The 19,097-nt window shown below is 42.3% G+C and overlaps 1 protein-coding gene across 2 annotated transcripts in view; it reads right to left on the reverse strand.

Annotated features, from left to right (window-relative positions):
- The window catches only part of KDM1A (lysine demethylase 1A), a 156,906-nt gene that overhangs the window by 39,371 nt on the left and 98,438 nt on the right, over positions 1 to 19,097 (reverse strand). For both annotated transcript variants that reach the window (XM_032782919.2, XM_032782918.2), the window contains 2 exons: positions 9,615 to 9,726; positions 9,085 to 9,217 (listed from right to left, as the gene is read on the reverse strand). In XM_032782919.2, coding sequence (XP_032638810.1) covers positions 9,085 to 9,217; positions 9,615 to 9,726 — 245 coding nt within the window. The remainder of the gene's footprint in view (positions 1 to 9,084; positions 9,218 to 9,614; positions 9,727 to 19,097) is intronic.

Here is a 19,097-nt window from a genome sequence, read left to right on the forward strand (position 1 = left end):
CCCTGTACCACATCTCCACAGAGCAGGGCAGACAGGGGACAGCCTGGCTCAGGACTCGGAGCTGCTGCAAGGAAGAGTGAGTGGCTAAGTGCCTTTCTTAAAGAGACAGTGCACTGTTTCTGAGATCTCCCCAGCAGCAAGCTCACACTCACTCACTCTCTCACACACACAGGGCCGGTGCAACCACTAGGCAAACTAGGCGGTCGCACAGGGTGCAAGTGGTTGGGGGCGCCAAAAAGTGGTGAGCCCCAGCTATGAAGGAGCTGTCGCAGGGGGGCAGCAGCCCTGCAAAGGTGGCAGCGTCACCAGCAGGGAGCAGCCATGCTCCTGCAGACTGCAGCAGATACATGCGGATGGCAGCCCCCATGCTCCCCCCCCGCCCCCGCGGCTCCTCCTTTGCTGCGCTCAGGCTCTGCGGCTCCCAGGCATGTAAGCCACTGCTGTCGCCTGGGTGCAGAGCCCTGAGCCTGCTCCTGGGAGCCGCAGAGCCTGAGTGTGGCGAGGGGGGAGCTGGGGGCATGCACGGGGACTGCCACCCACATGCATCCGCTGCAGGACCCCACCCCGGGGGGCTGCCAGGCTGCGGTCAGGCCAGGCACACCCTCTGGTCCCCCCCTTACCGCGCTCAGATTCTGCGGCTTCCCCGCGTGTGAGCTGCCGCCGCCGCCACTGCCCCTGCTGGAGGGCTCTGGCAATTTGCAGGGGACAGAGCCGGCGGGTGGCATCCAAGAGTGTAGCCGCCTCCTTCCCGGGCTCCAACTTTCCTGACTCCCGCAGCTCTCCAGCCCATGCGCCCCTGGTCAGGCACTTCCCCAGTGCAGCAGCTGCCGGAGCTGGGGGTGCGGGGGGGGAATTGCTTCGGGCCTCGCGGTTCAGGGAGCCGGGAAGGTTGGAGCTAATTCAAGCTCCCAGGCTCATCTTTTGAAAAGTGTTTTGCAGGTTTCCTTTGAGGATGAGGACTGATAGGTCAGATATCGAGTGATTTTGTGGGGACTCAACTCATGAGTTCTGAATGTTTGAAGTTGGCAATACTGAATATTACATCATGTCAAAGAAATTTAAGTCAAGGTTTCTCAAACTTTTTCACAGGCCGCAACTTAATACAGTTATTGTTTCATGGGCCAAATCCTCCCTCTCTGTATTAATTCTAATTAATAATGCCACATTATGCAGTATTAATTATTGGAAGTTTATAATAAGCGATGCTCCGGGGGGAGAGAAGGGGGAGGGGGCGCAAGGTGGAAGTTTTGCCTAGGGCGCAAAATATCCTTGCACTGGCCCTGCACACGCACACTCTCCCCCACCTCCCCATGTACCCCATCTCCGCAGAGCACGGGAGGGGAGACAACAGGGGCTCAGATCAGAGCAGTAGAACTTTCAGAGAGAGTCTTAAAGAGACAGCGCAGGGCATCTCAGAAACTCTCCCAGCACCTAGCGCACACGCAGTCTCTGTGTCACTCCGTCACACACACATACACACAGTGTCTCACACTCAACTCCCAACACATATTGTATTATTGTTGTTACTTCTTGGTACTTTCCTGCAATGCACATATATTCTCTGTAATTTTATTCTTCCAAAGTGTGTTATTTTAGTGTTTTGACTGGTCTCTGCATTTCATAATTTTTATTTCTCTTACACTTACATTTAATTCTGTGAGTAGTGAGTTCTAAAATGCCTAACCTGTGCTGGATGGAGTAATTATCCCTATTTAACTTTTTAAACATATATATTATATCTAGGTCTTTTGTTTCTACCGGCAGTGAACATCTGCACATACCTCAGTGCACATAAAATTTATTCTGCACATGGATGGAAAAAATTAGAGGGAACATTGGGGAGCGGCCATTTCTCCACTACGCTGCAACTTTAAGTGCCTTAAAATGCCTTGCTACAGTAGCTTCTACCTGGGCCGCTCACAGCCCTTCAGCATGCAAGTCACACTCCGGGTGTCTCTGTGTAACTGCTACCTACCAGCCACACTTGAGTTACACTCTGGTTTTTACCAGCCCCGGTTACTTCTGCAGGGTGACTCCACCACACCCCCATTCCCAGACCCTCCTCCCCCGCAAAAATGTACAAAACCTGCTGCTCAGCCCTCTCCTGGACAGTCCAAATATATTAAGTCCATTATCCCTTTAAGGCAGGGATTCTCAAAACTTCATTGCATTGTGACCCCCTTCTGACAACAAAAATTACTATACAACCCAGGAGGGTCGTATAGAAGCCTGAGCCTGCCCAAGCCCCACCACCCCAAGCACGAAGGATAAAGCCAAAAGGGCTTCAGCCCTGGGTGGGGGGCCTGTAACCTGAGCCCTGCTGCCCAGGGCTGAAGCGCTTAGGCTTTGGCTTCAGTCCCAGGCAGCAGGGCTTGGGCTTGGGCTTCAGGCCCTGGCCCCAACAAGTCTAACACCAGCCCTCACGACTGCATTAAAATGGGGTCACGACCCACAGCTTTAAGGGAATAATACACAATGTCTTACCACCTTAAACGGAGTTACCCAGACACTAAATTGAACACATTGGATTAGGGCTGTCGATAATCACAGTTAACTCACAAAGTTAACTCAAAAAAATTAATCGCAATTAATCACACTGTTCAACAATAGAATACCAATTGAAATTTATTAAATATGTTTAGCATGTTTTTCTACATTTTCAAATATATTGATTTCTATTACAATACAGAATACGAAGTGTATAGCACTCACTTGATATTTTTATTACAAATATTTACACTTTCAATATGATACACAAAAGAAATAGTATTTTTCAATTCACCTCATAGAAGTACTGTGGTGCAATCTCAAATTTTGTTACATAACTGCACTCAAAAATAAAACAAACAATGTAAAACTTAGGAGCTTACAAGTCCACTTAATCTTACTTCTTGTTTAGACAAATCACTAAGACAAACAAGTTTGTTTACAAGCTGCCTGCTTATTTACAATGTCACAAGAAAGTAAGAACAGACTTTCGTGTGGCATTTTTTTATCCGACATTGCAAGGTATTTATGTGCCAGATACACTAAACATTTGTATGCCCCTTCATGCTTCAGCTACCATTCCAGAGGACATGCTTCCATGCCAATGATGCTCATTAAAAAATGAGTTAATTAAATGTGTGCTTGAACTCCTTGGGGGAGAATTGTATGTCTCCTGTTACTCACATTCTGCCATATATTTTACTTGGATGATGACCCAAGCACATGTTCATTTTAAGAATATCTTCACAGCAGATCTAACAAAACGCAAAGGAGATACCACTATGAGATTTCTAAAAATAGCTACAGCATTCAACCTAAGGTTTAAGAATCTGAAGTGCCGTCCAAAATCTGAGAGGGACGAGGTGTGGAGCATGCTTTCAGAAGTCTTAAAAGAGCAACACTCTGATGGGGAAACTACAGAACCCGAATCACCAAAAAAGAAAATCAACCCTCTGCTGGTGGTAACTGACTCAGATGATGAAAATGAACATGCATTGGTCTGCTCTGCTTTGGATCGTTATTGAGCAGAACCCATCAGCAGCATGGATGCATGTGCTCTGGAATGACGGTTGAAGCATGAAGGGACATATGAATCTTTAACAGATCTGGGCCGTAAATATCTTGCAACGCCGGCTACAACAGTGTCATGCAAACATCTGTTTTCACTTTCAGGTGACATTGTAAACAAGAAACAGGCAGCATTATCTCCTGCACATTGTAACCAAACCTGTTTGTCTGACTGATTGGCTGAAGTAGGACTGAGTGGACTTGTAGGTTTTACATTGTTTTATTTTTAAGGTCAGGCTTGACAAAGCCCTGGCTGGGATGATTTAGTTGGAGATTGGTCCTGCTTTGAGCAGGGGGTTGGACTCGACCCCTTTCAACCCTGATATTCTATGAATGCAGTTATTTTTTGTACATAATTCTACATTTGAAAGTTCAACTTTCATGATAAAGAGAGTGCACTACAGTACTTGTATTGGGTGAACTGAAAAATACTATCTCTTTTTTTACAGTGCAAATATTTGTAATTAAAAATAAATATAAAGTGAGCACTATACACTTTTTGTATTCTGTGTTGTAACTGAAATCAATACATTTGAAAATGTAGAAAACATTCAAAAATAAATATTTTACTATTATTGTTTAGTCAAGTGATTAATTTAGTTAATCACTTGACAGCCCTACACCTGATTACATAAAATAATAAAACAAGTTTATTAACTACAAGTAATGAGGCATAAAAGAAAAACAAAGATAAAACACTTTCTGGTGCCTAACAAATGACAGAATCATAGAACTGCAGAGGACCTCAATAGGTCATCTAGTCCAGTCGCCTGCATTCAAGGCAGGACTACATAATAACTAGACCATTCCAGACAGGTGTTTGTCTAATCTGTTCTTAAAAACCTCCAATGATGGAGATTTCACAACCTCCAAGGCAATTTATTCCAGGGCTTAATTATCCTGACAGTTAGGAAGTTTTTCCTGTTGTCCAACCTAAACTTGCCTTGCAGCAATTTAAGCCCATTGCTTCTTGTCCTATCCTCAGAGGTTAATGAGAACAATCCCCCCTACCCCCCTTGTAAAAATCATGTGTACTTGAAAACTTATGTCCCCCTCTCAGTCTTCTTCTCCAGACAAAATAAATCCAATTTTTTCAATCTTTCCTTATAGGTCATGTTTTTTACACCTTTAATAATTTTTTTTTGCTCTTCTCTGGACTGTATCCAGTTGGCCATATCTTTCATGATATGTGGTGCCCAGAAATACACATAATACTCCAGTTGAGGTCTTATCAGCTTGGAATGAAGCAGAAGAATTACTTCACTGTTGACTCCTATTTAGCTTGTGATCCACTATGACCCCCAGATTCCTTTCCGCAATACTCCTTCCTAGGCTGTCATTTCCCATTTTCTATGTGTGCAATTGATTGTTCCTTCCTAAGTGGAGTACTTTGTATTTGTCCTTATTGAATTTCACCCTATTTTCTTCAGACCATTTCTCCAGTTTGTCCAAATCATTTTGAATTTTAATCCTATGCTCTGAAGTACTTGCAACTCCTCCCAGCTTGGTATCATCCACAAACTTTATAGTTGTACTCTCTGTGCCATTACCTAAATCATTTAGGAAGATATTGAACAGAACCAGACTTAGGACCCGTCCCTGCAGCACCCCACTTGATATGCCCTTCCAGCTTGACTGTTAACTACTGATGATTACTCTCTGGGAACGGTTTTCAAACCATACTATATTAGATTCAAACTATATTACCTATATTAGACTCAAAGCTAAGTTTCTGACCACATGCTTCGAGGACTTCCAAACCCCTTGCTCAGAGTTCAGTGGTTGTTTCTTTTGTCTTCTCAGGTGCAAAGAGGGAGATGGACAAGGAGAAAGTAGTAACTTGGTGTTTGCCCCCTCCTTTTTTATAGCTTCACTCCTTTTGAAAAGCAAGTCTCCTTATTCTCAACTGGGGATAGAAGGATGCTGCTCTGGGTTCTTTCACCTGTGTATGCTTATATGCATGTTTCCTACCTTCCTTCTTTCTGCCTGATGACTGTGAAAATGCAAATTAAGTCAAACACACATTCCTTTGCTCAGGACAGACCTGTTTGCTGACTTCTGCCTGGGAAGGACTGTGGGTTTTGGAACATGTGCTAACATCATCATACAGAGGAATTTTATAACTTTGCAAACAATGTTGTTACATACATTTCTCGACTGTGAGATTGACTAGCAAGTTATCATCTTTTAAATGATACTTTATCAGGCATATTTTGCACAAAGATTATTACAGTAGTATGTAGGGTGTGAACGCAAAGTGTATTCCATCACACTTGGAAACAAGTGCCTTCTCCTCCCAGAAGGCAAAGGACTGATTAACAAGTGACATATACAGACTTGGAACCGGCAATGGAGCTGAGGAAACCACCAGCTCCAAAGCCACCCTCAGCACAAGGGGATTTGATAGCAGCCTTCTACTATCTGAAGCGAGGTTCCAAAAAGGATGGAGCCAGGCTGTTCTCAGTGGTGGCAGATGACAGAACAAGAAGAAATGGTCTCAAGTTGCAGTGGGTGAAGTCTACGTTGGATATTAGGAAACACTATTTCACTAGAGGGTGGTGAAGCACTGGAATGGGTTCCCTAGGGAGATGGACTCTCCATCCTTAGAGGTTTTTAAGGCCCGGCTTGACAAAGCACTGGCTGGGATGATTTAGTAGGGTTGGTGCTGCTTTGAGCAGGGGGTTGGACTAGATGATCTCCTGTGGTCTCTTCCAACCCTAATCTTCTATGATTCTATGACTCAAAAATAACAGGAAGACTTGTAATAACCAAAGGAAAGGCCACAGAACCTGAAGCTCTGAAACCAAGGACGACTCTCTCTATTATTGGAACTTTTGAATCAGCATGACATATCTGAGCTGACTCATTACTAGATCTGTAGCATATCCCGTGCCCTGTATAGTGCTTGGTAACAGATTTGAACTATGCTGCTTGCCCTTCAGGAAGGGAGGGATATTGGCATCAGAGGGAAGTGGGACAGCTTGATTAGGCAGGTTTGGAACTAAGGATGCTTTGGGACCAACATTACTTTCTTCAGAACAATGCTTTGAGTGTGCAGGAAAATCCAAGAATTTCACCCAAAGAGATCTCAGAACTCAAAGTATCTCTTTGAAATCACAAAATTCTTTGAATTGGTACAGAATCAAGAAGTCAGATGAGAAAGGTTAAGTTTAAACAGCTCCCGTAAGAGTACAGAAATCACAAAAGCCAAGGCAAAGAATGAGTTACAACTGGCAAGAAATGTTACAGACAACAAGAAGAGGTTCTTCAAGTATGTCAGACAAAAATGAAAGATCAGGGATGGTGCAGGCTCGCTACTCAATGGAAAAGGTGTACTGCTAACAGAAGATAAGGTGGCAAAGCTGCTCAATGTGTACTCTGCTTCAGCCTTCTCACAAAAAATAACATGATCGGATGACTAGTGAAGTTACCATAGACAATAAGGGGAAGAGATGCAAATCAGGATAGGTAAAGAAAACGTTAGATCTTCTGACCAATTTGAATGAATTCAAATCAGTTGGGCTAGATGCTATTCACTTGAAGGTGCTGAAGGAATTAATTGAAATAATTTCAGAGCCACTGGCAATAATATTTATAAATTCATGGATGACAGGAGAAGTCCTGGAAGACTGGAGAAGAGCTAACATAGTGCCAATCTTTAAAAAAGGGTAAAAAGGAGGAGCCGGGGAACTACAGACCAGTCAGCCTGACTTTGATACCTGGGAAGCAATGTATAAAACCCTAAATTTGTGAAACCTGGAGGATATAAGAGTAATCACTAGTAGCCAGCCTGGATTTACTAAGAGCAAATCATGCCAAATCAGCTTGATTTTCTCCTTTGACAGGGTAACTGAAAAGGTGGATAGGGGGAATGCTGTGGACATAATATACCTGGATTTCAGCAAGGCTTTTGACACAGTCCCACATGACATTCTGATAAGTAAGCTGGAGAAATGCAAGCTCAACAGAACTATCATTAAGTGGCAACAGAATTGGTTAAACAACCGCAAACAAAGAGTAATTAACGGAATGATGTCAGACTGGAGGGAGGACTCAGGTGGGTTTCCACAGGGGTCTGTTCTGGGTTCGGTGTTATTTAACACCTTTATTAATGACCTGAATGTAGGAACAGAGAGTACACTGACCAAGTCTGCAGATGATAAAGCTACCGGGGGGGTTGCAAACTGCTGAGAAGGATCTGGGAGCTATGGTGGACAACCTCAACATGAGTCAGCAATGCGATGCTACTGAAAGAAAAGCAAATGCAATTTTAGGTTGCATAAACAGATGTACATCATGCAAGTCACGGGAGGTGATAGTACCGCTCTACTCAGCACTGGTTAGATGATAACCAGCTGGAGTACGGTGTCCAATTTTGGTCACCAACGTATAGAAAGGATGTAGAGAAACTGGAAACGATCCAGAGGCGAGCGATAAAGATGATCAAAGAGATGGAATGCAAGTCATATGAGCAAAGGCTGAAGGAACTGGGTATGTTTAGTTTGGAAAAGCGAAGATTAAGGGGGGACATGATAGCAGTTTCCAAATGCCTGAAAGGGTGCCACAAAAAGGATGGAGAAAGGTTGTTCTCTCTTGCCACAGAGGGCAGGAAAAGAGGCAACAGGTTCCAACTACAACATAGCACATTTAGATTAAATCTCACGAAAAACTTCCTATCTGTAAAAACAGTAGGACAATGGAACAGACTGCCTACGGAGGTTGTGGAAGGGCCTTCACTGGAAGTTTTCAAAAGAAGGCTGAATATCCATCTGTCTTGGATGATTTAGACACAGCAAATCCTGCATCTTGGCAGAGGGTTAGACTAGATGACTGTTGCAGTCCCTTCTAACACTTTGTGTATGTCTACACTAGCACTTCTGTCGGTAAAACTTTTGTCAGTCGAGGTATGCACCGACTGACAAAAGCGCCTGTGTGGAGAGCGCTATGTCAGGAGGACAGGCTCTCCCGCCAACATAGCTACCACTGAAGACCTTGCAGCGGCACAGTTGCAGCGGTATAGCTGTGCTGCTGTAAGGTTCTTAGTATAGACATAGCCTATGATTCTACCCATGGTCTCATTTTAGGCCCACAGAGCAAATCCTGCACCAACAGAACTGTGCCGTGGAGAATAATGTGATGGACATTTCTGAGTAGCACAATGCTCTTCCACTGAATTTCTATCGTCAGAACCAGCATAGGCTAGGATGCTTACCAAAACCCCTTATTGCATTTAGCTTAATCCCATTATGAATGGGAATCAGCAGGTCAGGATGTACTTGGGACATGAGCAACTCAAGTTGCAACATGATGCAGAGCCCACACAACTAAAGAAACAAGCAACCAAAAATTATTATTTGTAAATCTGTTAAAGCTTCCTAAATAGTTCAAGCCCTACAGGCCTTGCTTTTCTATGGCTCTGTGCTCATGGTGTCAAGAATGTATGAATCCTGTGAGTGAGGAACAGAGGCAATTATCAAAGGACAGTGCACCTTGGTAGTGCAACTTATGAAGTTAGAGAGCTTGATTTACCTGAAGCTGTGTAGCGAACCTGTCGAACTGCTGTATTTAATTTAATATCCAACCCTTCTGCCAAGGCTACAGGCACACAGGAATATCCATTTCTCACAGTCAGATGACTGCCTGTGAATTCAAAATCATCATCCTAAAATAAAATATATAAAAATATATAAGTTTATAACCAAAATAGATCAATCAGTATAGAGTTAAATAAATGGGGAACTTTTCCACTTAAAGTGCTGCACCTAACTTAATTAGGAGAAGAAAATCCCTAGTATTACTGGTAAAATAATTGGTATAGACTATTTTCCCATAACAAATATAACAGTATAAATTAATTATAATCTGTTTGGGTATATCCAGAACTCTCAGGAACTCTGTTAATATCCCATAGAATCCAGAATGAGAGTTGAAGGGATAATGCTGAGGTACATGACATTTAAATCTCTTAGAAATCCTTGCCAACATACAGAAACATGTCAGAATGAAATGCATGTGCTAAATCTATGAGTACTATTTTCAAGAATTTATTAATTAGGTACCTGGTCCCAGTGCTTCAATGAAAGTGTAGACAGTGGTGTGGCATTAGCAAATTCTAGATTTGCAAAATGCCAGTCAAGTATCTGTCTGTCCCTTGATGATAAGTAAACATCACTAGAAAAATATAAAAAGAGAAAGAAAAAAGTTGACTTTGCAGTGAGTGAAATAAAGCAAAAAGATTGCCTTTGAAAGCCCAGTCTTCATCAATAGATATATGAAGAACACAAACAGAACACAACCCTAGCTCAAAGTTCCTGACCACCTACCTGCAAGCAGCAATTCTGGATATAAGCATGGTGAAAGGGGGATGAGCATGGTTCTATAAAGCCAATACAGGAGTGTACAGAACTCAGAACACCTTCATTTTGTCCTTCATTAAATACTTCCACAGTGGACGCTCTCTTCATGGAAACTAGTTAGTGTGGCCTTCAGTTAGGACAGCCTTACCAAAGCACACAACTGATTTCGAGTATTTTTCAAATATGCCTAGGCATTTGGCACTCAAACCCCATTGACTTTTAATGAGTTGGAAGCCTACCTCCATTAGACTGTATTTGCAATATTAATGGTAACTGGAGGTTTGCACTGAACAGGATTTGTATTTGTAGATCTTAGATACAGGAATCTACATACAGCATGCTTTACAAACTCCACAAATTGAGGGAACAGGCTTCAAGATGTTCTAGAATTGAAGCTGTAAACCTATTTACATTCCCAGACAAATTACCTGAAGACGGAAGTAAGGTTGAGAATACAAGTAAGTAACTGAGGATAATATACATTACTGGGATGCTATAATAATTCCCAAATCAAGCATTATAAACGTAGGAAAGTCTATGTTTACTCTTAACTCCAAAATCCCAACATGCCGAGTTAAGAAATGCACATAATACACTCCTACAATCTTTCCCTATAGAAATGCCATGCCTTAGCAATATGAGAGAGACATTTCAGTGTATCTTGTCCAAAATTGAAATGGATTTGAAAGACACATTTGATTATTTTTTCCCCTTGTGTTATTATGGGGCAATCCTCGGCCCAGTTACTCCTATTCTCCTCTCTGCTGAGTAGATTTGGTACAATTGGACAGCTTTTGAAATGGAAGATTTAGGATTAATGGTATTGTTTACCATTATTTTTCATATCTAAAAGTTTCTGTCAGCTGAGGCTGGTGCATAAAAATCTTCAGAGAAATGTATGGAGAACTGCCCTCTTAAATGACAACTCTTCCACTATTCTCAATGGGAGCGTGTCCACAGCAGGCCTCAGTTTAGGTGTTCTCATTCAAAATGGTTCTGATTACCACTGTTTCCAAAGGGGGGGGGGGGGGAGCCATCTTTGCTAAGACCTGCCTATAGCCTCTGTCCCATCAAGAACAAAGGAGGATAGATGCCGCTCTCAAGAGACCCACCCAACTGTGGACAAGTTATGACCTCAATCCCTTGAGAACAATGAGAGATTTCAGCCAATTTGAAAAATAGCTGTTTTATATGGACTTTTCTAGCAGAACATGATTCATCAGCTGAAGGAGAAACTTTCAGTTATGAAGAATGGGTGAAAAAATAATCGATAATCCTGAAAATAAATTCTTCAAATGTAGCCCATGTCAGATCTCACTCAGTTAACTATATAAATGAGCTTAGGCTGTAAGCTCTCTGGGGCAGGGACAATCTCTGCCAAGTGTTTTGTACAATACCTAGTCCACTGAGATCCTGGTCCATGACAAGGGCTCTAAGGTGCTAAATTAATACAAAAAATAGAAGTGTGAAGCATCCGTGTTCTGTTCCGATCTAGGAAAAGAGTGCTGAGCTTCTTAAAGAAGACCCATTAATTTTAATTCCTAAACTAATTAACCAATTGACTTGTAAATTCTCAGAAAATTCATTCTATACTTAAAGAGTAAGTGCTGTAATTTTGAGAAGTACATTCTATATTCTTCATACCTAACAAACTGTGTGAATCCCAGGTAGGTGCAAAACAAATATGGAACCATAAGAAGCAATTTCACAACATGTTGGAATGCAGTTAGTTATCCAATTCGTTAGTTGTTTCCTAGATACATGATCTATTGTGGACCTACATGAACAGTGGAAAAAAAGAGGAGAGATTTACAGAAACTGTATTTTCACAATACAAGACGCAAGCAATTTTGGTGTTGGCTTATAGAGAATGGCCTTTCCTTACAAAGATGAAGGCATTCAACACAAGGAGGAGTTAAGATAATGGGCTCAGGCTGAGCAAAGAATACAACTGAAAGAGGCTTAAGCAAAGAGGCTGGAAGGATTGCATGGGCAAGACGGTAGGGAGAGTGGTACTCTGTCAAAAATGGCATTACCTATTTCTGTGTCACTAACAACTCAGAAGCAAATGATGTCAAATGCTTATAGATCCATGTCCTAACAGATAAAGCACAAGATGGGGTACCAGTTGGTGTCTGCTGCAGGACACCAAACACCATTAGAGAACTGGATGACTGACTCGTTTGGCACCTATCTATAATTAAGGCTAAGATTATGTCACGGAGGTCATGGATTCTGTTTATTTTTGTTTATTGCCTGTGACCTGTCCCTGACTTCTACTACAAATAACTGACAAAATCTTAAACTTCATGATGCCCATGCACCTGAAGTGGCGCGGCTGTGGATTGAGGTGTTTGATCTTGCTATTGCAGTGGGTCAGGAGCTTGGGGAATGTCAAAGTATAATTGGTGGGCAAGATGACATAAGCAGGAGGTTGGGGAACCAGAATTGTTTGGGCCAAAAGGCAGTGATCAAGATGACCCTCATTCTGTCCAGTCAGAACTTGTGTAGAACTTGTGGAAGAAGCGACAGTGGAAGGAAGGCATAGTTGAACTGGCCTGACGAGGTAAGAAGCAGAGCATTACAATGGGAGAAGTAACCTAGGGCTCCTCTGAAGCAATATGGGGTGCATTTGCTGTCTGTGTAAGAAGCAAATCTCTCTCTAGTTTCGGTTCCCCACAGAGTGAAAAATGTCATGCAGCAGCATTTTGCAAAGTTGCCACTCATGGTCAAGTGCAAAGTATCTGCTGACAGGGTGATGCACAGGGAGGCAGATCTTGATCCCCCTTGCTTGTTGATGTAGAAGTCAGTCGTAGTCTTGTCCGACATTACAGGGATATGGTGAAAGCAGATGAATGAGAGAAAAGACTCACACATCCTCCATTCTGTCCATAGTTCCAGTATACTGATGTGCATCCTGGATTCTCAAGATGTCAACACCCTTTGTGCTGTGTGGTTGTTTACGTGGGCTCTTCAGCCTACCAAGGATACATCCATAATGATGGATGAGAGTGCTTCCTAGCTTCCCGACAAGGTCCCACCTTGAGATCAGTGGAGGTGGATGCTCCCACACTGGAGTTGGACTTCGCAGCAGGAGGCATACTCCTTGTTGAATGAAGCTGAAGTATAGGGTGGGGTTCCATGGCCTGGATGCGACTGGGGCCTCATGGCTTTCTCCATGAGGTATCTGCAGAACGACCCATACAGGACTGTCAACCTCAAAATGATCCCAGGAAAAATAATGCAAGTCCTATCACTGATCTCGGTTAACAAAGAATGAAAGGACAGTAGTGAAGCCTGGGTGCTGAGGAATGTTAAAGTGTGGCAGAATGACATTTTTGATTCTTGTCATCTTTGTCAGCTGCTTAATATTAAGTGGCAGGATAAGACCAACAATGAAGATACTGGTAGCCAAACCGAGGAATCACTTCCATCAGCACTGATTTGGTGTTGGTGGCTTTCTTGGTACATACATATTAGGATGGACGACCAATTAATTATGAAGGGTTTACCAAGGAATGCCGCTACACCATTAGCAATCACATATTGCACCACCAAAGCTTTCGGTGACCCAGATCACCAGTGACGAACAAAGACTGAACATCCAGCCAGACTATCTTAAGGGCCTAGCTAGAGTTTGATCCAGGTGGCACTTGATCTGCAAGGACTGCTACATCCCTCTGGGATCTGATGACAATGCCAATCAACACGGTTTAAGGAAAACAGAGCTTATAAAAAACTATCTGTTTTTGATGAGATGACAAGTTTGGTTGATAAAGATAATAGTGTTGATGTAATATACTTAAGACTTCTGTAAGGCATTTGATTTGGTACCACACTTTATTAAAAACTGGAATGATACAAAATTAACATGGCACATATGAAAAGGATTAAAACTGGCTGATAGGTCTCAATATAGTTTTAAGCCAGGAATCATCATCAAGCAGGTGTACTTCTAAAGGGGGTCCAGGGATAGTTTTTGGACCTATACTATTCAACATTTTTATCAATGGCCTGGAATACGACATAAAATCACCACTGATAAAAGTTTGGCAATTATATAAAAAATGGGAGGGGAAAATAATGAAGAGGACAGGTCACTGAAACACAGTGATCAGGATTGCTTGTTAAGCTGGGAGCAAGCAAACATTTTTCAACATAGATTCATATACTCTGATTTAATTGGTGATTGGTCCTGCTTTGGGCAGGGGGTTGGATTAGATGACCTCCTGAGGTCCCTTCCAACCCTGATATTTTATGATTCTCTATGGCGAGAAGGGACCATTATGATAATCTAGTCTGACCTCCTATTAAAAAAACATACCATAGAACTCCCCCAAAATAATTCCTAGAACAGCTATTTTACAAAAACCTCCAATCTTAATTTAAAAACTGTCAGAGAGGGAGAATCTACCACAACCCTTGGTAAATTGTTACAATGGTTAATTATTCTCACCGTTAAAAATTTTCATTTGGAGTTGGAATTTGTCCAGCTTCAGATTTCAGCTACTGGAGTATGTTATATACCTTTCCCTGCTAGACAAATATTTGTTCTCCTGGTAAGTATTTATAAACTGGAATGAAGTCACCCCTTCACCTTCTCTTTGTTAAACTAGATAGATTGAGCACCTGAGTCTACCACGATTAGGCATGTTTTCTAATTCTTTAATGATTCTCATGGCTCTTCTGTGAACCCTATTCAATTTATTAACTTTCTTCTCAAGTTGTGGGCACCACCACTGGACACAGTATTCCAGCGGCAGGGTTGCACCAGTACTAAACACAGAACTAAAATAACCTTCCTACTCCTCAAGATTCCCCTGTTTTTGCATCCCAGGAACATATTAGCTCTTTTGGCCACTGTGTCATATGTTCCGAGGATTATCCACCACCGCTCCCAAATCTTTTTCAGAGTTATTGTTTCCTACGATACGGTCCCCCATCCTGAAAGTACGGCCTACATTCTTTGTTCTTAGATGAATATATTTACATTTAGACATATTAAGAAGCACATTGTTCGCTTGCACCCAATCTACCAAGTGATTCAGATCGCTCTGAATCAGTGACCTGCCCTCTTCATTATTTAACACTCTCCCAGTTCGTGTGTCTTCTGCAAACTTTATCAATGATGATTTTATGTTTTCTTCCAGATCACTGACAAAAATGTTACATTGCATAAGACCAAGAACCAAGCCCATAGAAACCCACTGGAAACAGACCTACTCAATGACAATTCCCTGACTACAGTTACGTTTTAAGACCTGTCAGTTAGCAAGTTTTTAATCCATTTGGTGTGTGTTGTGTTATTAATTTTATATTCTATTTTTTTTTAATGAAAATGTTGTGCCGTACCAAGTCAAATGTCTTACAGAAGTCTATTACATCAGCACTATTAATTTAATCAAGCAGACCTGCTGTTTTTTTTTTAAATGAGATTACAACTCTGTTTGAGTATCAGAGGAGTAGCTGTGTTGGTCTGGATCTGTAAAAGCAGCAAAGAGTCCTGTGCCACCTTATAGACTAACAGACGTACTGCAGCATGAGCTTTCGTGGGTGAATACCCACTTCGTCGGATCTATATTTTCATAAACCATGTTGATTGGCATTAATTATATTATCTTCCTTTAGTTCTTAATTGAGTCCTGTATCAGCCACTCTATTACCTTGCACAGACAGATGTCAGGATGACAGACCTATAATCATCTGGGTCATCCCATTTATCCTTTTTGAAAATGTTCAGTTTTCTGGAACTTCAATACTCCAAGACTTACTGAAAATCAACATTAATGGTCCAGCAAGCTCCTCAGTCTTTTAAAACTGCTGGACGTAAGTTATCTGAACTTCCTGATTTAAACGTGTATCACTTTAGTAGCTTCTGTTAACATCCTCCAGAAATACTAGTAGAATAGAAAGAATGTTATCACCCTATGATGAGACTATATCGCCTGTTTTTTTTTTTTGCTCTCAAATACAGAACAAATTTATGGAACACTTACCTTTTCTGCATTATTATTAATTCTACATTTCCATCTAGTAATGAATCAATATGGCCAACAAGAAATTATAGATCTATGACCAAAAAATGTAGGCCATTCTGTACAGGATGGGGGACTCCATCCTGGGAAGTAGTTACACTGAAAAAGAGTTGAGGGTCACGATGAACAACTCAACATGAGCTCCCAGTGTGATGCTGTTAGCCAAAAAAGCTAATGCAATCCTTGGATGTATGAACAGGGAAATCTTGAGCAGTGAGGTCCTATCAGTGCTAAATACAGACGTGACCACTGCAGGAATACCGTGTACAGTTCTGGTGTCCACAATTCAAGAAGGACATTGATTCAGAGAAAAGCCACAAGAATGATTAAAGGATTAGAAAACATGCATTATACTGACCGACTCAAGGAACGCAATCTTAAAGAGGTTACAGGTTGACTTGATTACAATTTATAAGTGCCTACCCGGGTAACAAATATTTAATAATGAGCTCTTCAAACTAGCAGAGATCCAATGCCTGGAAGTTGAAGCTAGCCAAATTCAGACTGGAAATGAGGCATATATTTTTAACAGTGAGAGGAACAATTGACCAAGGGTTGTGGTAGATTCTCCATCACTGACCAATTTTAAATTGAAACTGGATGTTGTTACAACATGGTGGACCTACAACAGGAGGATATATTACACTGAGTGTGTATCTTAGCTAAGTTAATCGAGAACAGACTAAATATTTTCATAGATTTTATGTGCCATTATGATAATTTAGTCCAGAGGTCAGCAATCTTTCAGAAGTGGGGTGCCTAGTCTTCATTTAATCACTCTAATTTAAGATTTTGCGTGCCAGTAATACATTTAACGTTTTTAGAAGGTCTCTTTCTATAAGTGTGTAATATATAATTAAACTATTGTTGTATGTAAAGTAAATAAAGTTTTTAAAATATTTAATTAAATTAATAATTGGAGATATAACAAACTCCTAGAACTGGAAGGGACCTTGAAAGGTCATTGAGTCCAGCCCCCTGCCTTCACTAGCAGGACCAATTTTTGCCCCAGATCCCTAAGTGGCCCCCTCAAGGATTGAACTCACAACCCTGGGTTTAGCAGGCTAATGCTCAAACCACTGAGCTATCCCTCCCCCCAAGCTTAAGAAACTTCATTTAAAATTATATTAAAATGCAGAGCTCCCTGTACCAGTGGCCAGGACCTGGGCAGCGTGACTGCCAGTGAAAATCAGCTTGTGTGCCGCCTTCAGCACACGTGCCATAGGTTGCCTACCCGATCTAGTCTGATATCCTGCTCAGATAGGCCAAAAAATTTGTAGAGTATAAACACAAAGGAATGAGAAATTATTTAGAATGGGTCAAAGTGGTATAAGCTCAGAGAATGGGGTATGAGCTCAGAGAATGGGATGAAGTTGAGAAAGAGTGAATTTAGGTTAAGTAGTAACAAATATTTAAGTGAAAGATCTTTTACATTGTAGAGAAGTCTTCCAAAATAGAGAGCAGGTCCCACACCTGTAGAGACAAGGCAGACAAGGATATAATGGAGTGCATATTCCTCCATGTGCCTCAGTAAGATGGACTGGTTAGAGTAGTAAATGAATTAGTGGGAAATAACTGCAAATAAACAGAAGGCAAGGAGAAGCGAAGTAGAGACTTGAAAGTGAGGAAAACAAAAAGGTAGGTGCACAATGGGCAAGTACAAAAGCACGTACAGCACCGCATAAGAAAACAAAAACCCAACTCAAAGACCACCACTAGGGACCCCTAATCAATGGGGATTTTGGACCTTTTAAAAGATTATCTGGATCAGGCATTAATGGAATTAGTTATACAGTGGAACCTCAAAGATACGAACACCAGAATTACAGTCTGACCGCTCAACCAGACTCCATGTGGAACTGGAAGTAAGCAACCAGGCAGCAGCAGAGACATACACACACAAAAAAAACTACCAGCAAATACTGTAGTGTGCCTGTATTGCATCTTAAAGGTAGGCACATCTGTGCTGCCTGTCCCTAGCCCCACTCCCTACTTGCCACACAGGGGGCAGCCACTTACAGGTAGGAGGTGAAGATGCTAAGTTTCACAGGCACAGCTGTGAGCCCCTGAGCAGGCAGAGCAGGAGCAGTGCTGGGGTCTGCACTACTTTCCTGTAGGTCGCCTCCCCCTGCCCAGGAGGGGGACAAACTTGCATGCACAGTCTGAACCCAGGGAAGACACTGAGCTGCTGCTGGAACCTGGCCTGGAGTGTTTGCTGCTGGAGCTGCAGCCCTGCACATTGTGCTTTGGAGGAGCAGCTCAGTTGTAAAAAGGCGACACTTGACCCACCGTAGCCCAGGTGCCTCACTCGTCACCCTTGCATCCAGGGGGCTAGAACCAGCTGATTGTGCACACACCCACTTGCCAGACTAGGAGGTGAAGATACTGAAGTTCACTGGCACAGCTGTGAGCCCCCACTCCAGGCAGTCTTTGTCAGAATTATGAACATTTCAGAGTTACGAACCACCTCCATTCCTGAGGTGTCCGTAACTCCAAGGTTCTACAGTAATTGGGATGATTAACAGGTCATGGAAACTGAGAATGATCTTTCTCCTTTTGAGCCACCTTCTCTGAAACAGAGGAAACTCAGACTTCATACATGTGTACTTACATAACCAAGTCACTTGGCTAATACAATACAAGCTGAATACCCCTTAGCATTTTTCCAAAAGAAATAGACTCATAGGCCTGGTCTACACTGGGGGGGTGGGGTGCAGTGGATGTCGATGTAAGACACGCAGTTTCAGCTATGGGAATACCTGAACTCAACGTATCTTATTTCGACTTACCTCCCGTCCTCACGGTGCGGGATCGATGGCCGCGGCTCCCCCACATCGACTCCGCTACCGCCGCTCACCCTGGTGGAGTTCCGGAGTCAACAGGAGCGTGTTCAGGGATTGATATAGTGTGTCTCGTCTAGACGCGATATATCGATCCCCGACATATCGATCGCTACCTGCCGATCCGGCAGGTAGTCTGGACGTACCCATAGACTAAGGCCAGAAGAGACTGTAGTCAAAAGAGAGCCTAAGACAGAAGCCCAAGTATCATAGGCCTGAACTGAAGTAGTGGCCAAGCTCTGCTGATATAATGCAAAGACAGGCTGTGAGCACAAGTCAGGCTCTGTCTGCTTGCAAGCGTATTGCAAAAA

The sequence above is a fragment of the Chelonoidis abingdonii genome, chromosome 25 (assembly GCF_003597395.2).
Source record: "Chelonoidis abingdonii isolate Lonesome George chromosome 25, CheloAbing_2.0, whole genome shotgun sequence".
Classification (NCBI taxonomy): domain Eukaryota; kingdom Metazoa; phylum Chordata; order Testudines; family Testudinidae; genus Chelonoidis; species Chelonoidis abingdonii.